Source organism: Crocodylus porosus, unplaced genomic scaffold, assembly GCF_001723895.1.
Source record: "Crocodylus porosus isolate Cpor-Errol unplaced genomic scaffold, CroPor_comp1, whole genome shotgun sequence".
Taxonomy (NCBI): Eukaryota; Metazoa; Chordata; order Crocodylia; family Crocodylidae; genus Crocodylus; species Crocodylus porosus.
Genome location: NW_017728886.1, coordinates 97,002,233 through 97,022,716, shown reverse-complemented (window position 1 = coordinate 97,022,716; position 20,484 = coordinate 97,002,233). Strand labels below are relative to the sequence as shown.

The window sequence follows — 20,484 nt, the reverse complement described above, 5'->3', positions numbered from 1 at the left end:
AATGTTCCTGAAACTGCCTCCCAAAACTTGCTTTTAAATTACCTAGAAGCTTCATGACAATGCAAATGTCAAAAGGACTATGCGAAAGCTAACAGTAGAGAGATAATCCTATCTGTCATAACCTCCCTTACTGCCCAATTGACATTAGGCTGATGTAAGAAAATATTAGGAAGGAAAACACACAATATAGGAGAAAAAATCTAACAGGCTCTGTCCCACATGTCCATTCATCTCCCAGAAATATTTTACAATTTATTTATTAGGTTATTCTAATAAATGTCTATAGCATGTGTATTACCATAGTGTATCTGAGTGCCTCTCAGTTTTAACATATTTATTTTCACAACAGCTCTGAGAATCAGGGAAGTACTGTTATGACCATTTTACAGATGGGAAATGGAAAGCTAGATCTTACAAAAGTGCATAAAGCAGAACTTAGGTGTTTAAATTCCACCTGTGTTCAAGTTTCTAATCCTGAAAATCCCACTGACATTAGTGTACTATGGACACTGACATCAGCATGGTTAACAATATCAGTAAGGAATAGAAACAATATATGAAATAAGAGAAAAAGAATCTAAGACATTCTGTCCCACAAACCCATTCAATTCCCAGAGATGCAGCCACCAAACCCTAGAGATGCCTACACTCACTAGGCACCTTATAGATGTCAAAATGCCTAGAGATCGGCCTTCCCAGATCTGCCCTAGTCTGTGCAGCTCAGTGCTTATCCTTCAGCTAACGTGATTGGATTCAGAAACGAGACATTCCTCCACCTAAATTCCCTGATCTCAGACATTCTTGGACCACATCTAAGCCTCACCAACAGGATCAGACTCCAGAGACAGAGGTAGAGACTTGATTTTGATCATGGTAAGTCCTATGTACTTACCAAGGTGCTACAAAAGCTATCAGCACAAATACAACCTCTTTACCTCAAATTTCCTAACTAAATGGCAATAAGGACACTACCATTCTTGCCTACCCTGCCTTCTGCTTTACTTCACAGGGCCATTACTGGGTATTAATTCAAGTTTAGAAAATGCTTTGTGAAGGTGTTACAAGTGCAAAATCATATTATTGAAAGTAAATCAGCTGCTTAAGGCCCTGATATGGCTGGCACTGAAACACAATCACAAATGCTATAATGAATATTCTTATAATAATATATCTCAGCACTTACATGGCTGTCATCACTGTGGCATGTAAATGAATAACCATTAATGATTTTATCACTAAATGACTGCTATCAGATAGGGAAACATTAAACTTATTTTACAATTGGGAGACAAGGAAGACCAAAATCTCTCTATGATTTCAATCAGAGGTAAAAACCTAAATACATTTCAGGTTCTGTACTTGAAGATTATATCCACAAAGGGTCTCAAACAGGGTGATGTTTAGCACCGGAGTACCTAACTCTAAGGGGCCTCTTGCTCAGTGGATTTTGCAATCTCATATTAGGCACCCAGATTTGCATATAATGTATCCCCATGCCTAAACTCACCTAAAATGGGCTCCTAAAAAGCCAATGTGATCAACAGAAAGCAAGCTAAATTAGCCAGGACAAAATGTCTCAAAGGGAGTTAGGCACTTCAATTTAAGGTGGAGGTAGGTGCTTATCTCTTCTCATGAATCCTTTCCTGGAACTTGATGACTAAGTTAGGAAAGCCGTTTCTCACAAAGCGAGCAGCAAAGAGCCTGCTTCATTACACTAGTTTTCCTACCATTCTACCTGGCATGGATCAAGGACTTGATACTAGGTCTTTTTCCTGTCACAAGATTGCCCTGATCCTAGATGGTCCAATCTTCCCTGTTGAAGGTGTTTCACCTTATATAAAAAGAACATATAGCCATAGCTCTCCCACACACAGAATCAGAAAACAGTAACATTTATTGCTTTTTCTGTTTGTTTAGCAAGGATGCCATTAGTTTTCTGCTGTTAATAGTGCTTGCAAACATGTTTTCTCATGTTCATCTCAGCATGTTGCCCTTTATGACCACTGTGTTTCCTGGTGCAAACACTATTTCAATTCTAAGTGGGGTTTTTGGACTATTTTTCTTTGAGTTTCTGCCTATTTTCCTCTGAGACTCTCTTGTAACATGAAATTAATTTGCAATTATAAAATGAACTACATTTTTAAGGCCAGACATGATTTTCTTGGCACAGGACCCAGGCTAGGGAGGGGAAAGGTGACCGAGCAGCCATGCATGCAACATAGCCACATTAGAGTAGAGTAGACCACATTTTTTTTCTTTCTCCAATGCAAATAACATATCTATTTCACTGGCTTCTTATTAATGCAATGGAGTTGTTAAAAACTGGTTACTGTGGTTTCTTCCTTCCCCAGAAGGGTTTCTGCAAATACTTAGCAGCTACAGTTTCAGCTGTACTAATTGGTGGTCTCTTTTTCCCATTTGCTTGTTTAAATTCTCTGCCTTAATACCTATGCATAGTCAACAAACAGATTAGGGAAGTCCTAATTTGATTAGAGGATTAATTTAACAGAATTTCACATCTAGGGAAAATTGAATATATTTGTGCCTGCAAAAAATCCTCTCTTTTGAAAAATAATATAAGCTGTGAGGAAAAAGCCCATTACATTTATATCCCTTCATCCTAATCACTTCCTTGCATTCATTAGGATAACAACTCTATTGAATTTCAAAGTACAATCCAAAGTAACAAAGCTCTCCATGCAAGGCAGTGCTGTTGAAGGATATTCCACATGAACTCTGCCAATGCCAGCTCTAGAATAAGAAATTATGCGGCCACATTACGGTGACACTGCAAGTGATCTGATAAACTTTGCTTCTCACTAGAGCTGACTAGTTTTACATGCCCAAAGTGACTTAGGCTATGGATAGGCATACATTCTAGCACCACACATTTCTGGGAAATTTGCAGCACTGGAAAACTACATAAGAGGGAGCATACAGGTGTTCCAGCCTGAAGCCACCCCCTCTCCTTGGAAACCGTAACAGGGGGCAACTACTGCTCAAATCTTTACAGTCACCCCAATCTGGGGAAGATATGGGGAGCCTTTCCCTGCTGTTTGATGCCTCCCCATCACCAGGAGCAATCAAACAGCAGGAAAGCATGCAGGTATTTGTTCCTGCATAAGAAACTCTTTAACAAGCAAGGTCTTTCTTGGTGAGGGAAATTTTTTCCCCATAGCCAACATTTCCACTGCAGGAAGCATGGCGTTTCCCTTGCTAGAAATGTAACCCCTGTCCATGCTTTCTGTTGGTTTTGAAAAATTTACCCCTAGTCTATGGGGAAGCATTAAACAAAACAAAGCAGTATTAAATTTGGCATCTAGTTCATTTAAATACATTTTTTGTTTTGAAAGCATAATAAGTATGCAAAAGGATGATGTCGTCAAAATGCAACATGAGAATTTCCCTTGAATTAGGTTCCAAAACTAGTTGATATCATTCACCATGACTAGAGCTGGGAGGACACCTTCAGATGAATAGTTTATTCAATGACAAATGCCACTTCTGGTCAACCAAGATAAAACAACCCATAACAAGTTCAGCAAATAAGCTCAGACCAAAAAAAAAGCATAAAACAAAATCTGAAAGGCTAATGTTTTATTTCATCTTAAAAAAAAAAAAGCAATTTAAGTATTCCAATTTAAAATGTTTTGAATTTTGGCAAGGCTTAATTTTAAAAGAAAATTAAAACCCCAAAGAAAAAATTCATTTTGGGTCAAGGTAAAGATTTCAATCTTCCACAAAGATTTTTTTTTCTTGGTCCTTCATTTTGCCAAAGATATCAAAAATGTTTCATTTTGGGCCAACCTGAAACATTTTTGCATGGTTTTTGTGAAGCCAGTGAACCAAAAAGCAACCATTATTCTCACAGCTCTAAACATGATGGTGGAACTCAGGGCTCTTTAATATATATTAAATATAACATTAAATATAACATCAATGAAAATATTTTGCACATATATCTTCATCTTGACAGATTTTACAAATATAAACTGATAATTAGCATAAAGAAGGAAAATGAGTCACTATTTACTGAAATGCACATGGGAAGTATCTTACAAAACCTGTAATTACTAAAAATATAGCATTAATTATATTAAAGGGACCAGAACCCACATGCATATATATATTATATCTGCTTTTCTGGGGAAGATGCATACAAAGTAGTATAGCTACAAGTACAGTTTATCTTTCTATATGTATTCTTTTTAAACAGGGGGAGAATTTGTGTGTTAATTTAGAAGCATATTTCTCATATGCCCCATATATGAGAAGCACCCCAAATACCAGGTTAAAAACATAAAGAAGGAAATCTATCTAGTAGACATAGAAGACATAGTTGTTTAGCAGTTCTAGCTGTATTTTATTTTAGTGTCTGAGGTATAGAAATGAGTATTTATGCACGAAAAGTCTTGAGTATTCAGAATAATGGAATATTTGGTTTAAAAGACATTTAGCGTATAACAAAGAAAAAATGTTACAATAGGAACACAAAAAGAAAATATATTTGGGACATTCTATATTTATTTATATCATTATATAGGAGTGTGTTGTCTTTTAATAAGCCTTAGTGCATTGAATTTGTTTCTTTCCATTCCTCCATGCTCTGTCAGTTCCAAGCATTGTTCTCACCTCTTTTCTTTTCACATCTTTCACATCTTATGCACTTTTTAAGAGATGGAAAATGACTTGTGTTCAAAATTAAACTCTGAAAAGCACCTCAATTAATATAACACTTTTTATTATTGTTGCTTAGAGGACATCACTTGAACAAAAAAGATTCTTTGTGGAGTGAAAATAGGGGGCACACAGTGAACACAGTCATCAATATAATAAGAATAATAATTAAAACAAAGAAAAAAGGGATATGGCATATGACAGTTCCTTTACCATTCCTTGGTAAATTCATAATCATTCCACTTCCCTTCGTATTTTCCAGCTCTGGGAAAAGATCTCCATCCTTCCTGAAGTCCCTTCTTAGATGAGCCAATTCTAAATAAGCCAAAGGACGTTTTAGATACACAATGTTTTCTCTGTATTAATAGTTACTGGCCGTATGACTTGTTCCTTCCCCCAAGACAACAGTTGCAATCTTTAATTCAATATATTTTTATTAACCTCCAAGAAAAGCTGCGTCGTGGTAATCTTCTTGTTAAATTGCTTTAGTGGGGCTCTTCCACTGAAGTAACAAAGTTAAAGGAAAACTCAAAGGTCCAGCATAACACCATTGTAAATTAATCACTAATTGTGCATTCAAATACATATACATATCATTTTAGAAAATTTTAGCTCACTCAACCAAACTCTCCTTCGGCTAGCAAGTCCATTCCCTCATTATCAAAACCTGAATGGGATTTCCATGACCTGTTAACCACAGTTATTGGTTTTGATGAAAACATGGTTTCTTTGTATGAGCAATGCTGAAAACCTTCAATTTAGAAGTTGTCTTTAGGTCCAAGCAGAACACTTGTTTGACCATAGGAAAGTTTTCTCTCTTAGTACCTGACAGGTTAAAGCTCTTCAGATCTGAAATGTGAAACGGAATCAACTTTTCTTCTTATATTTTGAAAGACAGAAAATGGGGGAAAAACAGAGAGTGGTTCATACTAAAATATCACTTCTCTTACTGCACCACACCACCAGCGTTATCATGGCACCTGTCAGCAAGACAGGGATTAAGATCAGAGGTATGAGAATTTCATCTGGAGGATCTTCCCAATGGACCTCTTCTGATGTACAATTTGAAAAGAATTGTTTATGGATTCCAGTGATGAAGTGCTCTGCAAGGGGGTTTGGCCAGAAGCAGCTTGCATTGTTGGCTTCATGCTCCGTGCACTGGGTAAAATTATCATAATACCTGGGGAGAAAAGGTAAGAAAAATGAGTCTAAAGGAAACAAAATCTTTAAGAAAAAACAGTTTGTTACCACTTTGTGTTTTAATGACTTTCGACGGGATATAAAATCTGTTCCCTCCCCCTGCATCTGCTCACCAGACAAAATCCTTGGAAAGTGAGCAAGTTTTTAAAATTATTTTAAGAAATAGTCTCCCAAATTTTACTTCAGTACCTACTAATAATACTTGGCTTTTATATAGGATCCTTCATCAGAAAGATCTCAAAGCACACTACTACAAATGCCAATTAGTCCAGTGTTATTATTATGTTTGTATCATTTGTAATATCTGTATATGGATTTAATGCAACCTTCATTCGTTATCATCTCTAGAATCTATGCAAGGGTATCTATGCTATGGATACTTCTACCAAAAGAAAGTAAATGGAGGCTGTGGGTACCAGAGATGTTATAGTGAGTGAGAGGCAGAACTGAAAACTCCTGTTCCCATGATTAGGCTACCAGGTACTGTGAGTAAAATCTTAGACCATGTGGCTGGTACTTCATGCTCTCATTTTGCTATGCAGAAGATAAAATGAAATTCCCTTGGCTTGAAGTAGTTATATTACCCATAAAAAAAAAAAAATGTAGAAAAAACAAGAACTTTTGAGCTAGTACTCATGACTTGTGCCTAGTCCATAGTTGGACACAAGGCTGAGATCAAATGCAGTTACAGCATAAGTTCATGAAGTGTTGAATAATAATTGCAGCCCTATGTTTTTAGTGCAATGAGATGACAAAAAGCAAAGAAAATGTTAATTTTTGAACTCTTAACCTTTCCAGAAGCACTTAGTTCATGTCAGAAAACTGTAATTCCTATAGCTGACATCTTGCAGAGAACTGTTCTCCACTGTGTAACATGTAGCACTTCATTTCAGCATAGTAATGGATGTACCAAAATATACACATAATGTGCAAATGTAACCAAGATTTATATTTATAAATACAAACTATTTTCAGAAAAAGGAAACAATAAGCCTAAATAAATAATTGGATGCATTGCTGTGATAGTGTCATGAGCAAAGGAGATTCGGGAAAAGGTGGAGTAGTGGGAGGAGACAGGAAATTAAGACGTTGAATTGTCTGGACAGTCTATAGAGAGGGAAATAAATAAGGAAGCTGAATAATTGTCTGTTGTATTTTTCAATGTTCTTTTCAATGGTGTGTGACTTAAACTTATTTCAAAGGGCTGGGAAGGAGAGAGAGAGAGGAAGGGACAGAGACAAGAGAAACCATTTGATGAGTTAAGGGACAGCATTACACTCTGTGGATCCTTCCCTCCCCACTACAGTAGACAAATTCAGTAACTCCTCCCTGATGACTTATTCTTACAGGAGAAGAATAATACTCCAGTGGATCAGTAGCAACTCAGTCTCAGCTTGCATAGTAGTAGAAGTGAGACCATGTCAGGGTCTATTTTATAGCAATTGCCATTGAGAATACAGGTTGGCTGCCTTGCAACTGCCACATAGATGCAGAATGCCACATGCCACCTGGATGGCTGCTTTCTACAAGCTGCGTGCATAAGGGAAAAGAATAGATTCATAAACACAGCTGAAGAAAAAGCCCCTATGTTCTCCCATTTCTCTTTGAACTGGTTTGGTTTCTGAGTCAATGCCGTATCTTCCTCTTTGCCTCAAATGACTTGAGACATCCACATGCAGAGGCTCTGAAACATCGTGCCTAGCATGAGAAAAAACAGTACATGTATATTTTAAAGGAAAAGAAGTAGAAAGGAAGCTTCTGTGACAAGGCCAGCAAAAACAGGAAATAAGTTAAAAATAAAATACCAATATTATCCTTTCATAATTTTAATAATGGCATCCTTCATCTGTTCTAGCAGTATGCATCTTTTATGTCCTAGGCTGACTTAGATTCTAAATATACCCTACTGTATGCGGATGAGACAGTGACGTGAAGAATAATATTTCATTTTGGTTATCTTTCATCTGATTATACTTCAATGCCCCTACCAAAAAACAGTACCCCTGTTGGAAAATATTACTGAATTCAATAGGGATGAAACCAAACAAAATTCTACAGGAATTAAATAGTGGTTTACAGTCATGAAACACATGCCCATGGACATAAAAGTAGTTTCTAGAAATAATATTTCAAAATCTTGGAGACTAGAATAATACCGTGTTATGCTGCTTAGATCACAGCACTTAGGAGGAGGCCAGTATCCTTATCCCCATTTTAGTGAAAAACAGGCACGGGGAGATAAAATGACAAGCCCAGAGTCATTGAATAGATCAGTGACAGAGCAAAAAATGGAGCCCCCAAGCCCTATCCATTTGTCTGCACAGCACAAAGGAAAATAACAAAGAACAGAGATTTTTATCCATTTAATAGAACTTGCTGTATAAACATAGAGAATTCTACAGGAAGAATATTACTGTCCAGGTTGGCTTAAAGTCTACAGAAAATTACCATTCCTTGCTAACGTCTCTTCATTTTTCCAAGCCTGTTGGCTTATTTCAACTGTTATTTTACTGTGTTTACATTTAAAGTCAAATACACTCCAAGGAATTATAACTAGGCAACCATTGAGGAGCAAGATAAAAAATAATTAGGTTTGGCATATTATACACAAAAGACTGAAACCTAAATATCAATATATAATATTGCTGCCTTAATAGTTGAAATTCTGAAGAACACTCATTTAAATACCTATCCCTTGAAAAGAATTTGCATCACAAATTATCACTGCTTTTGGAGACGGTTACAAGAATAAAGATTAGGAAACATCTGAACTGTTTGAGAACGATGTGCTTGTGAGTAATACTCCATTAGCTTAGATATTCAGGTGATGATAACGTGCTCACTTTGTTATGCACACCAATAATCTCTGTTAAAGTGTACTGTATGTTATCCAGCTTGGAAAGTTTCAAGTTAATTTTGGGTACTACAAAACATGATTTCTGACTAACTGGTGCATAAGGTTTTTTTTTTCTTTTGAGGTGGAGGTAGGTATGAACAGTTAGTAAAAGTTTAATTACATAGATGTCTTTTTGCTCTGTTTCTATACGGCACCTATCGTAATTCAGTCCTGGTCTGTGACAGAGGCTGTTATCCTAAGTCAAATGAAAAAAAGTAATGTTTTACATGTTTTCCTACGTGTCTCACCAGTATTCCTGAACTTCAGCTTCAGGAACAATCTGTAGATGTAGGCAACTAATCAGTCTCTATGCTGTTTCAGATATTGGTCTCCCTCCTAATATGTTCAACAAGGGTGTAAATTAATACCAGCAATGAGGGTGGTTTCTACAGTGAAGACTGGATTTATTAACTACTGGTATAATCCTATAACTCTGACTCAAGTTGCCTTATGGTGTAAGCAAAGTGTTCAAAACACAGATTCAGTGTTAACTGAGGTTAATTTCACACATTCTACATACTCATTGTAGCACAAAAAATTGACAAATCTTGAGGGTCTCATTGTCTACCAATTTCCATGTTTATGAGCATTTCTTAATGTTTTTTATGAGAAACCATCTAACTAGTCATATTTACCAATTGTTGCCAAATCTGGCGTAAAACAACAGCAACAAAAACGGCCAAGTTTGTTTTTAAAACAAATCGCAAGTTTTCACACATTTTCTCAAATGAACATTTGCTATTTTCAAATCTGTATAGTTATTTTCAGTGAACAAATACGTTTTCTCTGCTTCTTCAGATTTTCTGAGAATAAATGAATAATTTATAGTGCAAGTTGCAATATGTTGGGCTTATTGTGGGTTTTGTTTCTTATGTAAAATTTGTGGGGAAAAATGATTTTTCAGGGATTTTGATTGCAAGGAAATAATTTTAATACATATTTACATTTTTTTAAAGTCTAGAATTGCAGGTAATCAAATTCACGAATTTGATTACCTTCTGATATAAGCACATGTCCCAATAGCACGGGGTCTCTGGAATGTTCACCAAAATTAATGGAAGTTCAAAATATGGCATGCATAAGACTGGCCAGAAAATAAGGATTCAAGATATACTCACACACCCAAAGCTGAGCACCCAGTAGCCCACTGGCTTGGGAACCAATTGGGAACAGGCACTTGAACTTGTGTTTTCCAACTTTCAAAATAATGCCTTAATCATTGGGCACTTGGCACTAAGTTGTTCTTTTCCTCTCCCCTTCTCTCTTCTTGTGATCACAAACTCCATCCCAAAGCTGAGAAAGTCTTCACAATCATTTTTTTTTTGTCAAAAGCATGCATTTCCTTGAAAAGTTTCAGTTCAATGAATCAGCATTTCCCAATGTAAAACTGTTTTGTGGAAAAAAATTCCAACTAATTGTAATTGTGCAGATCAGGGCTGTTCAACTTCCAATGGCCAGGGACATCATGTCCCATGGGCCATACAAGCAAAAGCTGCATGCCCTGCAGGCCACACCAGGGAAGCCACAGGCCCCCAGGACCCGCACAGGTACCCCAACTTCCCACCACTGCACTGCATGGCCCTGGACTCACCCTTACCTCCCCACAATGTATACCTCACTGTCCCACTCCCTGGGATAGAGGAAGGAGGAGGCAGCCAGAGGAGGGAGGGGGAGTCCAAAGCCCCCAGCTGCTGGTGCAGATGGAGCAATAGTGGGACCTACAGCTGAGCAAGAGCCTGGGGACTGTAACTTAACCCCCTGTGGGCCACATGCAGCCTGCAGACCAGCAGTTGGACAGCCCCAACACAGGTGATACAGCTGTCCTACTAATAAAATTCCATCACATACATTGCATGCAGATAATCATGCACACATCCAGTTCAGTGCACACTGAGCCACAGCAATATTGGACTGTAAGTCATGTTTCCCCTCCACTTTTATACCGATATAAAGATAGATATCCAGGTATACTTGTGTTTGTATCCACAGATCTAATCAAAAACTTTCAGTCTACATATATTAAAACTAGATTTTAAATCAGGTGACATAAAGAGTGGACCAAATTCATCATGGCTATGTACAGGCAGTCAAAAAGCCCAAGGCTGAATCAATTCAGTCTTTGCAGTTTAGTCTAAACCGCAGAGAGTAAGCTGAGAAACAAGTGAACACACATTCACTTTGGATTCAGAAAATGCAGCCACAAGCCTTCAGTTCCTCAGACCAGAGACCAGGGGGCACTAGAGCACACCCCCTAGCCTTCCGGGCACTGCCAAAGGACAGAAGGGGCAAGGCCAGGCCCCAGCCCAAGACTAGCATACTGGAGGGTGGGGACCCCATCCCCAGTCTGCCTGGGCGAGGGGCAGCAGTGCCAGCCAAGCTTCTCCCTCTCCACCCTGCTCGATCTTGAGGAGGACAGCTGCTGCCAGACTGAGGAGGGGGTGGGTGGGGAAAAAGAGAGGGACATTGAAATCATAAAAGCTGGAACAGGAATAGTCCTTTCTCTGAAGTGAGTATGTATTGAACACAGCAATTTGCAACCTCAAAGACACAACAAAGAACAACCAAAAAACATCACTAAAAATGGCAATTTTAGGCTAATCCTGCTTAAAAGAGCCACATGTAGACAAGCCCAGTGAGAGCACACACAACTTAGGCTAACTTAAAATGGAATGTAATAAACCTAAAAGAAAGTCAAGATCAAGCCTTGCATAAGTCTTATGTAATCCTGAGGGTAGAGTGTCTCCTTATAGCTGGGTATTCAGAAAGTCCTTCTTAGGGAATCAGCAAGTTGTCTTAGGTGTTGAAGTGGAGATCCCACAGGCCTCATCTCTACTTGGGGTTTTCTAAGCTCACTTGCCCCCCTTTCTCCTCCTTGGATGCCTTGACATTAGATGCTTGTCACCTATAGCACCTTGGTAGGGCTCTCATGCATTCAATGTCTTTTGTCTCTGCTTAGGTGTTCCAGTCTCCCACCTTTTACAGGTTTTGCTTTATCATGTAAATGTAGTTCTCTGCTTTCTTTGGTCACAACCAGCCCAAGCAGTCTGGGGCCCTCTCCTTTTCCCTTAGCTCCATCTCCAGCACACATACATGTAATGACTGTGCCAGGTGTTTGTCAACATCTTCTACCTCTTGGTCTGGTCTTGCAAGGCTTGGCCCTGTGTTCACAGGTGGCAGGGGACCAGCCCCTCCCGCCCCAGTTCCCCAGCCTCTTCCCACTCCTCCATGGCCTGGGGAAGCTGAGAGGAATTACGTCCCCTCCTCCTCCTATCAACTTCTTGCCTCAGTCTCTGCCAGAGGTGGGAGTGGGTGGAGTCTGCTGGTCTGCTGCTGGCTCCCTGCCTGCTGGCAGTCCCTCTCAGGCTGCTCCCCCACCTAACACCACCCCTTGCCCTGCCCTGCCCCTCACTCACTGCCCCCATGCTCCAGCAACAGGGAATAGCCTGGCAAGGCCTGTACCCCGCCACCTCCCCCACCAGCAGAGCCAGCTGTGGTTCCCAGCTGGGTTTCCCAAGCTACCCCCTTGTGAGCCAGCCCTCACTGCTCCACCTAGGGAGCAGAGGGGTGGGGACAACCCAGCTCTCTGGAGAAGACAGCACAGCCCAGCCCAGGGCTGAAAAGCATCCTGGGATGCTGGGAGACTCTGATTTAACTTGAACCAAGAAGGGGTCTGGGACAGATGTTCCATAAACTGGTTTGACCTAAATCAGTTAAGTCTGATACTACATTCAACCAGGTTTATCTTAAACCAGTTTCAGTCCTTTTGAAACTGGTTTATGTGCACTGAGCTTCTGCTCTGTTACAGGTTTAAACCGGTTTCTGATCACTTAAACCAGTTTATGTGTAACTTCTGTCCTTAGCTCAGTGTTTTTACTCCATTAGCTTCCTTCAAGTCATGGAAGAATCTGGCTATTAATATGTCATTCACTGAACATCATGGAGAGGTTAACTTAAGCTAGAAGAACAAATGTTGAAGTAATGTTTAGAGTCTGCCTTTAAGAAGACGTTTGAGGTTGTCAGAAAAAGAAAACTTATACATTGTAACCCTTGTACACACTCACAGGAATTGTAAAACTAATTTGAAAAAAGTCAGTCTCACTAAAAACAAATTTTATTCTTTCATGTCCCTGCACTTTTGAGTCACTGCCAGGACCAGAACTAGAAGTGCTGAAATAATAATAATTAAAAATATCATACCATGAGAAAGGCTTCTCTTATGGTCTTTCCAGCCAAAGTGGAAGCAGGAAGTACCAAAAAGTCTCACAAGAAAAATCTTCTTGAGTGATATCCAGCCAAATTTTCTAGAATTAAAGGGTGTGAATAGTTTGGATAAACTTCAGATAAGGAGTCAAACTTCCACATGATTATTTCTTGAAGTTTCAAAAGCATTAAGCAACTAAAGCTTAGTTATCTACAAGTTCACAGCCAAACAAGATGAAGCACATGCTGTAAAGGTGCTAGAAGGTACTTTTCCTTCTTTCATAAAAATGTGTGCCTGCATCTCATCTTCCTTCACTTGAGTGTGTCCTTACTCTAAGGGCACATCTAAAGTGACACTACATCACCATAGCTATGTGCTACAGTGACATAGTGCCCATGGGTGTCTACACGTGACCAGCAGGTACATCGCCATAGCACTGTGCTCCCCTGTTATAGCGTGCCACTATGGCAAAGTAGCTGCTACAAATAGCCATTTGCTGTGCATAAAGAGCAGTATGGGCAATTACGGGCAAGTACTACCTTTTGGAAGTACTAAAGCATGGAGCAGTAATACCTCCACTGCAGGACAACATGTAGGCACACCCTAAGAGAAACAGTTTCATATATAAATCCATATTACTTGCATCTCCCTAATTTAATCGTCACTTCCATCTTGTACTGTGGGCCTACAATTCAGACAAAAGAAAATAAAACTCCACAAGCTGTAGGGAGAGAAAAGGATAGAAAGTGAAAAACAGCTGGGTTAGTAATACTACCATAAAGTATAGTTGACTGCTACTCCACTGGATTATAGATGGCATTGTGACAGATTTATTCACTCGGGGCTAAAAATAATAGAAACACTCTGTTCTCCTTCTGAGACATTTACAGAACACTGAGTTGGGGTTCATGTCTACAGCCTGTGAGAAAATTAATACTGGTTGAATAAATTTAATTGAGAATCCCATTATACAAAATTTAGCACCAAACTGTTGCCTGATACCAAAATATATAGCTTGAAAATGTAAATAGAAAGAGGAGGCCTTGGGTTATGCAAAACCAAGTATTCAATTTATTTTGAACAAAGAGGGAAAGTACCTCTCTCTCTTGCTGCAGGGAGGAGGATGCGGACCAGTGGCCTGAAGTTGCAGCAAAGTACGTTTAGATTGGATATCCATAAAAACTCCCTCACTGTTAGTATTGTGAGGCAGTGGAATAGACTGCCTAGGGAAGTTTTGTGGACTCTCCAACACTGGAATTATTCAAAAAAAAAGGTTAGACAGCCACTGGTCAGGGATGATCTAGGCACAGCTATGCCTATGTTCTACCATGGCTATTTCCTGTGCTTCTGGGCTTTGCTGGTTGCTCCCTTTGCTGCTATGTGTACAGGGTGTTTTCAAGGCTTCTTAGAGGCATTAGGCATTGGCTACAATCAAGGCTGGAGACTTTGACTAGAGTGGGCCAGTGATCCTTCCGGCACCAAAGTCAGAGGTTCCTGGCAAGAGGGTCTTGCCCCTCTGCTCAAGATCAGATTGATCATCATATTTGGGCTTAGGAAGGAATTTTACCCCATAGCCAGATTTCTATGGACTGCGGGGAGTTTTGCCTTCCTCTGTAGCAGGGGGCATGGCCCACTACCTGGGGCCTTTTAAGCATATATTTGAATCAACATTTTGTAAAAGTAGGACATTGGCTGTCACTGTTCTCCTGTGGCAAGTTAGGGTGTTAGGTCTATGTTGTGTCATGGTTGGAAGTACTTTTATGTGGAATTTAGATTATGGTTTGTATGGGATGATTTGGATAGGGATGGTTCTGCCTTGAGCAGGCAGTTGGCCTAGATAACCTCTGAAGGTCCCTTTCAGCCCTACTTTCTTATGACTCTATGACTGCTGTAGTCAGCAAAGGGTAAAACTAGAAAGAAAATGCAGCCTGCAACCAGTTAAGTAAGCAATATTGTGTTATACCAACAAAATATTTAGCAAGCAAGGGCTTTCATTAAAAAGTAAGGATTTATTAGCAAAAATGTAATTCCAACCTCCTTAAAGCTCTGTCCAAGTGGTTATCTACTATTAGTCATAGGTGACCAGTTAGGGATCACTGGCTTAAATCTAGATCAGGCCCAATCCCAGCACACAGGGGCAGAAGAGTACAGTGTCAGCCCCCTGGGGCTTCATCCCACTGCATAAGGGGTGGGAGAGGGCAATGTCAGGCCCCCAGAACCCATTTCCAATGGGAGGGAGTAGTGGCAGAGCCCATGGCCCAATCCTGGCCTGTAACGCACAATTTGGACAGGCCTCATTCCATTCACCTAGCTCATGGGGCCAAAAGGTTGGGCATCACTGTTGTAATCAAATATACAAAGACATATCATGTTCATACACACAAAAAGTCAGAAGCAAAAGGAGCTACAATTTTTTTAATCAATTAGAATTAGGACTTTGGACAGTTTTGGAAGCCTCCAGTGGCACCTAAATATAAGAGCTGGATGATTTCTTTCAGCAGATAGAAAATTCTCCCAAAAGTTTGCTTTGGTCATCCCAAAACTATTTGTATGAAGAGGTCCAATTGGCTAAATCATTTATAACATAAATGGGGGTGGGGATAGATTTATGGTGGGCAGATTTTCACACAACTGAAAGAAGTGATTGTTAGCATTTAACCAATAGCCTGGTGCTGACAATGTTCACCCCCAAATATGAGAAATCTGTTCAATTACCTCCTCTGTCAGGGTATTGTAATGGACATCACCCACTTCCAAGGAGAATTAGTTATTTCCAGGCTCTAATGGGGGCTGCAGCAATTCCTGTTGACAGTGCTCCAATTTAGCATAAAAGAGTTAAACAGTCACTGGTACAAGAACTAAAATCTGGGTGTTCCAGCTCCCAGCTGAAAGTCTGAACCCCAAAGACACAGAGACACTCTCACTCTCTCTCTCTCTCAGTCACTAAGGAATAGCTCTAGTAGGAGGGACTGAGAAAAATGCACCTTGGAACACCAACTTACAACCTGGTTATTAGGACATTTGTCTGGAAGACAAGAGATCAAATCCAAGTCCACTGAAAATACAGATTGTCAGTTATTCCTGGCTTCAAGACTCTTTGTGCTCTGGTTCCCCATTGTAATAGGGAGATAATAGTTCCTTCCCACCTTCCAAGGTGGTTGTGAGTATAGATTTATCTGGCACTTACATGTTACCATAACTACAGAGAGGAAGTTAGCCATGGTAGTCTGAGGCCAGGCAGAAGCCAGGGTGATGTGGCACCTTAGATACTAACTTGTTCAAAAATAAATTAAGAGGCTGTTACATAGATGTTTACATGGTCTGGTGGGTGACAAATTGGCTTAGCGGTCACACCCAGAGAGTGGTAGTAGACGGGTCAGTATCACCTGAAAGGATGTGGGTAGTTGGGTCCCACAGGGTTCAGTCCTTGGACCTGTACTCTTCAATATCTTCATCCGTGACTTGGATGTGGGTGTGAAGTGTACTCTGTCCAAGTTTGTGAACAATACTAAACTGTGGGGTGAAGTGCATACTCCAGAGGGTAGGGAATGATTGCAGGCAGACCTGGACAGGTTAGAAAAGCGGGCAGTACACAACAGGATGCAGTACAACAAGGACAAGTGCAGAGTGCTGCCCCTAAGGTGCAAAAATATCCAGCACACCTACTGGCTGGGAAGTGACCCTCTCAGCAGCACAGAAGGGAAAGGGGTGTCATTGTGGACTCCAAGATGAACATGAGCCATCAGTGTGACAAAATCATCAGCAAAGCTAACCGCACTTTATCATGCATCAGCAGATGCATGACAAATAGAACCAAGGAGGTCATACTTTCTTTCTATGTGACATTGGTCAGACCACAGTTGGAGTACTGCATTCAGTTTTGGACACCGTACTTCAAGAAGGATGTTGATAGACTTGAGAGGGTACAGAGGAGGGCCACTCATATGGTTAGGGGCTTACAGAACAAGCCCTATGAGGAGAGAGTGAGGGACCTGGACCTCTTCAGCCTCCGCAAGAAAAGGCTGAGAGGTGATCTTGTGGCCACCTACATATTCATAAGGGGGATGCAGCAAGGGATCAGAGATGCTCTGTTCACCAGGGCACCTCTTGGGATAATAAGGAACAATGATCACAAACTGACAGAGAGCAGATTTAGGCTAGATATCAGGAAAAAACTTCTTCATGGTAAGGGTGGTCAAAATTTGGAATGGGCTTCCAAGGGAGGTGGTGCTCTCCCCTTCCTTGCGAGCTTTTAAGAGAAGGCTGGATAGGCACCTGACTGGGGTCATGTGGCGCTAGAACTCTTTCCTGCCTAGGCAAGGGGTCGGACTCGATCATCTGTTGAGGTCCCTTCTGAGCCTAGCATCTATGAATCTATGAAAAAGGTCTTACATCTTTATGAATGAGTTAGTCTAAAGTGGTGTTGATTGTAGCCATGTTGGTCTAAGGACATAGGCAGACAAGGTTCTTTGGGTAAATGTGATATGTTTCATTAGCCCAGCAAAATAGCTGGAAAAATTGTTCCTTGCAAGCTTTCAGGCACAAACACCCTTCTTCAAGCATAGGGAGAGTCTGCCTGAAGAAGAGTGTTTGTTCCCAAAAGCTTCCAAGGAACAGTTTTTCTAACTATTTAGTTAGTCTAGTAAAAGATATCACATCCATGCAAAGAACCTTGTCTGCCTTAGTCTCTAATGGCACTTTTACACATGTTCTGGAGGTGGGAGGATGGCACCTTAATTAGAGCAGCTCTCAAAGCCACTCTAATTAAGTGCTGCCACATCTCCTGTACCAGCGTCCCCGTGCTTAGAAATGGTGGCAGGTGTGCTCGAATTAAAGCTTGTGTGACAAACTAGTTCAAGCACCTCCACTGCCATTTTTAAGCATGGGGATGCTGATACATGGGATAGAGGAGGCAGCTGGAATGCGACAATTGCCACACTCCTACAGACTCAATCAAGTCTGCTCCAATGCACTAGAATACCAGAGCATCAGAGCAGCCTCCACAGTTATGTATAGGTGCCTTAAGGTGTCACATTGCCCTGTCTTCATCCTAGTATAACAGGACCATAAAACCTCCCATTTATATCATGCTCATCACACTATGATATCTGGGCACTTTATAAGTGTAACAGAAAACGTGCTAAAAGCAAATACAAAATGAAAGCTATTTGTCTCTCTCAAAACCCCACATGTTGTGCTGCTGAAACTACAGGTGACACTTAAGTAAAGCTGTCAGTGACGGAATAAGAAAGCCCAATTTCCCACTACTTCTGCTAAATCAGGGCCCAGGTAAATTCAGAAGAGCTGCTCTTCCCAAAAGCTGTACTTAATCCACATACATAAGCAGCTCAGCGGTGAGAGTAAGGGGCCAAATACAATGAAAGGAAGAACAAATAAATAAAAGCAGGCTTCATGATGCTACTGTTTTTGAAGACTCCTAGTTTCAAGTGCAGACAACAGCTATGCCAAGGGCAGGCAATTATTTTGGGCAGAGGGCCGCTTACTGAGTTTTGGCAAGCCATCAAGGGCTACTTGACAGGCAGCCCAGGGCAGATAAATATTCATTTTCTAAATTTTTTAGGGGCCCCACAGGCCGGATAGAATGGCCTGGCAGGCTGCATCCAGCCCCAAGACTGCATTTTGCCCACCCATGAGCTATGCCATATTAGTTAAAACAAAAACAACTGCTTCCTAAATTGGAAGAGTATGTTCATTATAAGCGCACACACTGTAGTTCAGACAGTCACCTTTATATGTCACATTTCAATAGTTAATGGGTTAGAAGCTTAAAAGAATTATGATTTTTGAAGCGACCAGATGCATGGCACTAAGTATCATGCATCAGTCTGTCATGATGCTAACCCAGGAAAGCTATGCTCTGTAAGAGTATGAAAAACGAAAGGACAACAAAAACCAAAAACTATTCCTAGAAAAAAGGAAGGAAAAATAGCACCATGGAATGGTGACCTGTGACTAGGATGTGACTGGTGACCTGTGACTAGGATGTGACTGGTACTGCTACTCCTCCTCCTCCTCCTCCTCTTCAATGAAGTGGCCTTTTTTGAAGCTGATTCTCTTTCCTGCCACCTGAACCCAGATGTAGGAGGGCTATACTGAGCAACTTTATTGTTTATTAAGCTTATCAAGGTGCTTGACAATATGCAAAACACAGATTTCAGTCCCTCAGGAGCTTATAAATTTAATCAAGTTGGGTCAAACTTTGCAAAATACTTTGGCAAAACCCTGAACACACACCTATTCAGAATCTCTTATTCCTAATTACAGCAACATACCCTAAGACAAAATACCCTACAGCACGTGACTTTAATATGTTTGAAGGAGAAAGCATTTAAAAACATGGAATAATTGTATGCTACATAAAAGCAAAAAGTGCTATAAGCACGACAACCTGTCAGTTGTTTTAGACTGTGTAGGCTGTGCCACACGTTTGTATTGGGGAGAGGCAAGAAACCTGGTGGTTGTTGTTTACAAGGAGCTTGTTAAAACATGCTTTGGTTTGAGTAGGTTCAAATAGAGGGCTTGAACTCACTCAAAGCAGATATATCTGTTAATGATTCTGCTACTAGTATTTAAAACTTGGTGTTCACATCTATTCCCCCCCACCTCAGCTTCTTGTCAGAATTATAATATCATAAAAAAGCTTTGATGTCTGGGAAAATATAAAATTCTTGACAAAAAGGAATTCATTGAGAAACAATTCCAATAACAATAGCCCAGAGTTTTAAATGCAGTCACGTCAAAGGAAGTATCAATACTTTCTGCATACATAGAATTGTAAATGTTTTTATTTGGATGGGGGCCAATTATTATGTCAATAGTGTCCAGTCTGGGAAAAAAAACTGGGATAATCACATTGTTCTGGAAACATACACCTAAGCACACAGAAAGAGGCACACAGCAACCAAGATGTTAAGTACATTATTGTTGAAAATTACTGCTTTTATCACAGTGAATGGAAAGCTTTATTTGTGGTATCATATCTATCTGGACCTTCACCTAATCAAACCCCACACCATGCAACTGTCACAATTCTCTCCTTCTGTTGATAATGCAGGATGTAGCCTTTTTTCCTGATGTTGCAAAAAGAAAAAGCAACCCTCAACAAATTGGGGGTAAGTCTTTGACGCCCATTTGGCTTGGGGGTAGGTACATTTTTCCATGTTTGAAAGCTCTCAGACTTGTCAGACTATCCATGGCATTTATTTTGTAGGAAACGTGTTTGTGCAAATGTTATACAATGTATATAATAAGTATTACCAAGTAGTGTCACTACATAGAACATTTCAAATTCTTTTTCTTCCTGTACAAGAAAGTTTGGCCTTTCAGAAGACAATCTGTGCTGTGTCACTTCTGGGTTATTCAAAATTATAACGATTTTTCCTTCAAGGGAAAGGGGGATTTATACAAGCAGCAGCAGAGGCTGATCTCTGCCTTGTTCAGATAAGGGTTAATTCTTTGGGCAGAATTTGTTCCATGGGAACCAGGCATT

General features: G+C 40.2%; 1 protein-coding gene across 1 annotated transcript in view; it reads right to left on the bottom strand.

Annotated features, from left to right (window-relative positions):
• Positions 1–4,720: 4,720 nt before the first annotated feature.
• RAMP3 (receptor activity modifying protein 3) overlaps positions 4,721–20,484 on the bottom strand; it is a 90,557-nt gene continuing 74,793 nt past the window's right edge. The window contains exon 4 of the mRNA XM_019539482.1: positions 4,721–5,857. Coding sequence (XP_019395027.1) covers positions 5,602–5,857 — 256 coding nt within the window. The 3' untranslated portion in view covers positions 4,721–5,601. The remainder of the gene's footprint in view (positions 5,858–20,484) is intronic.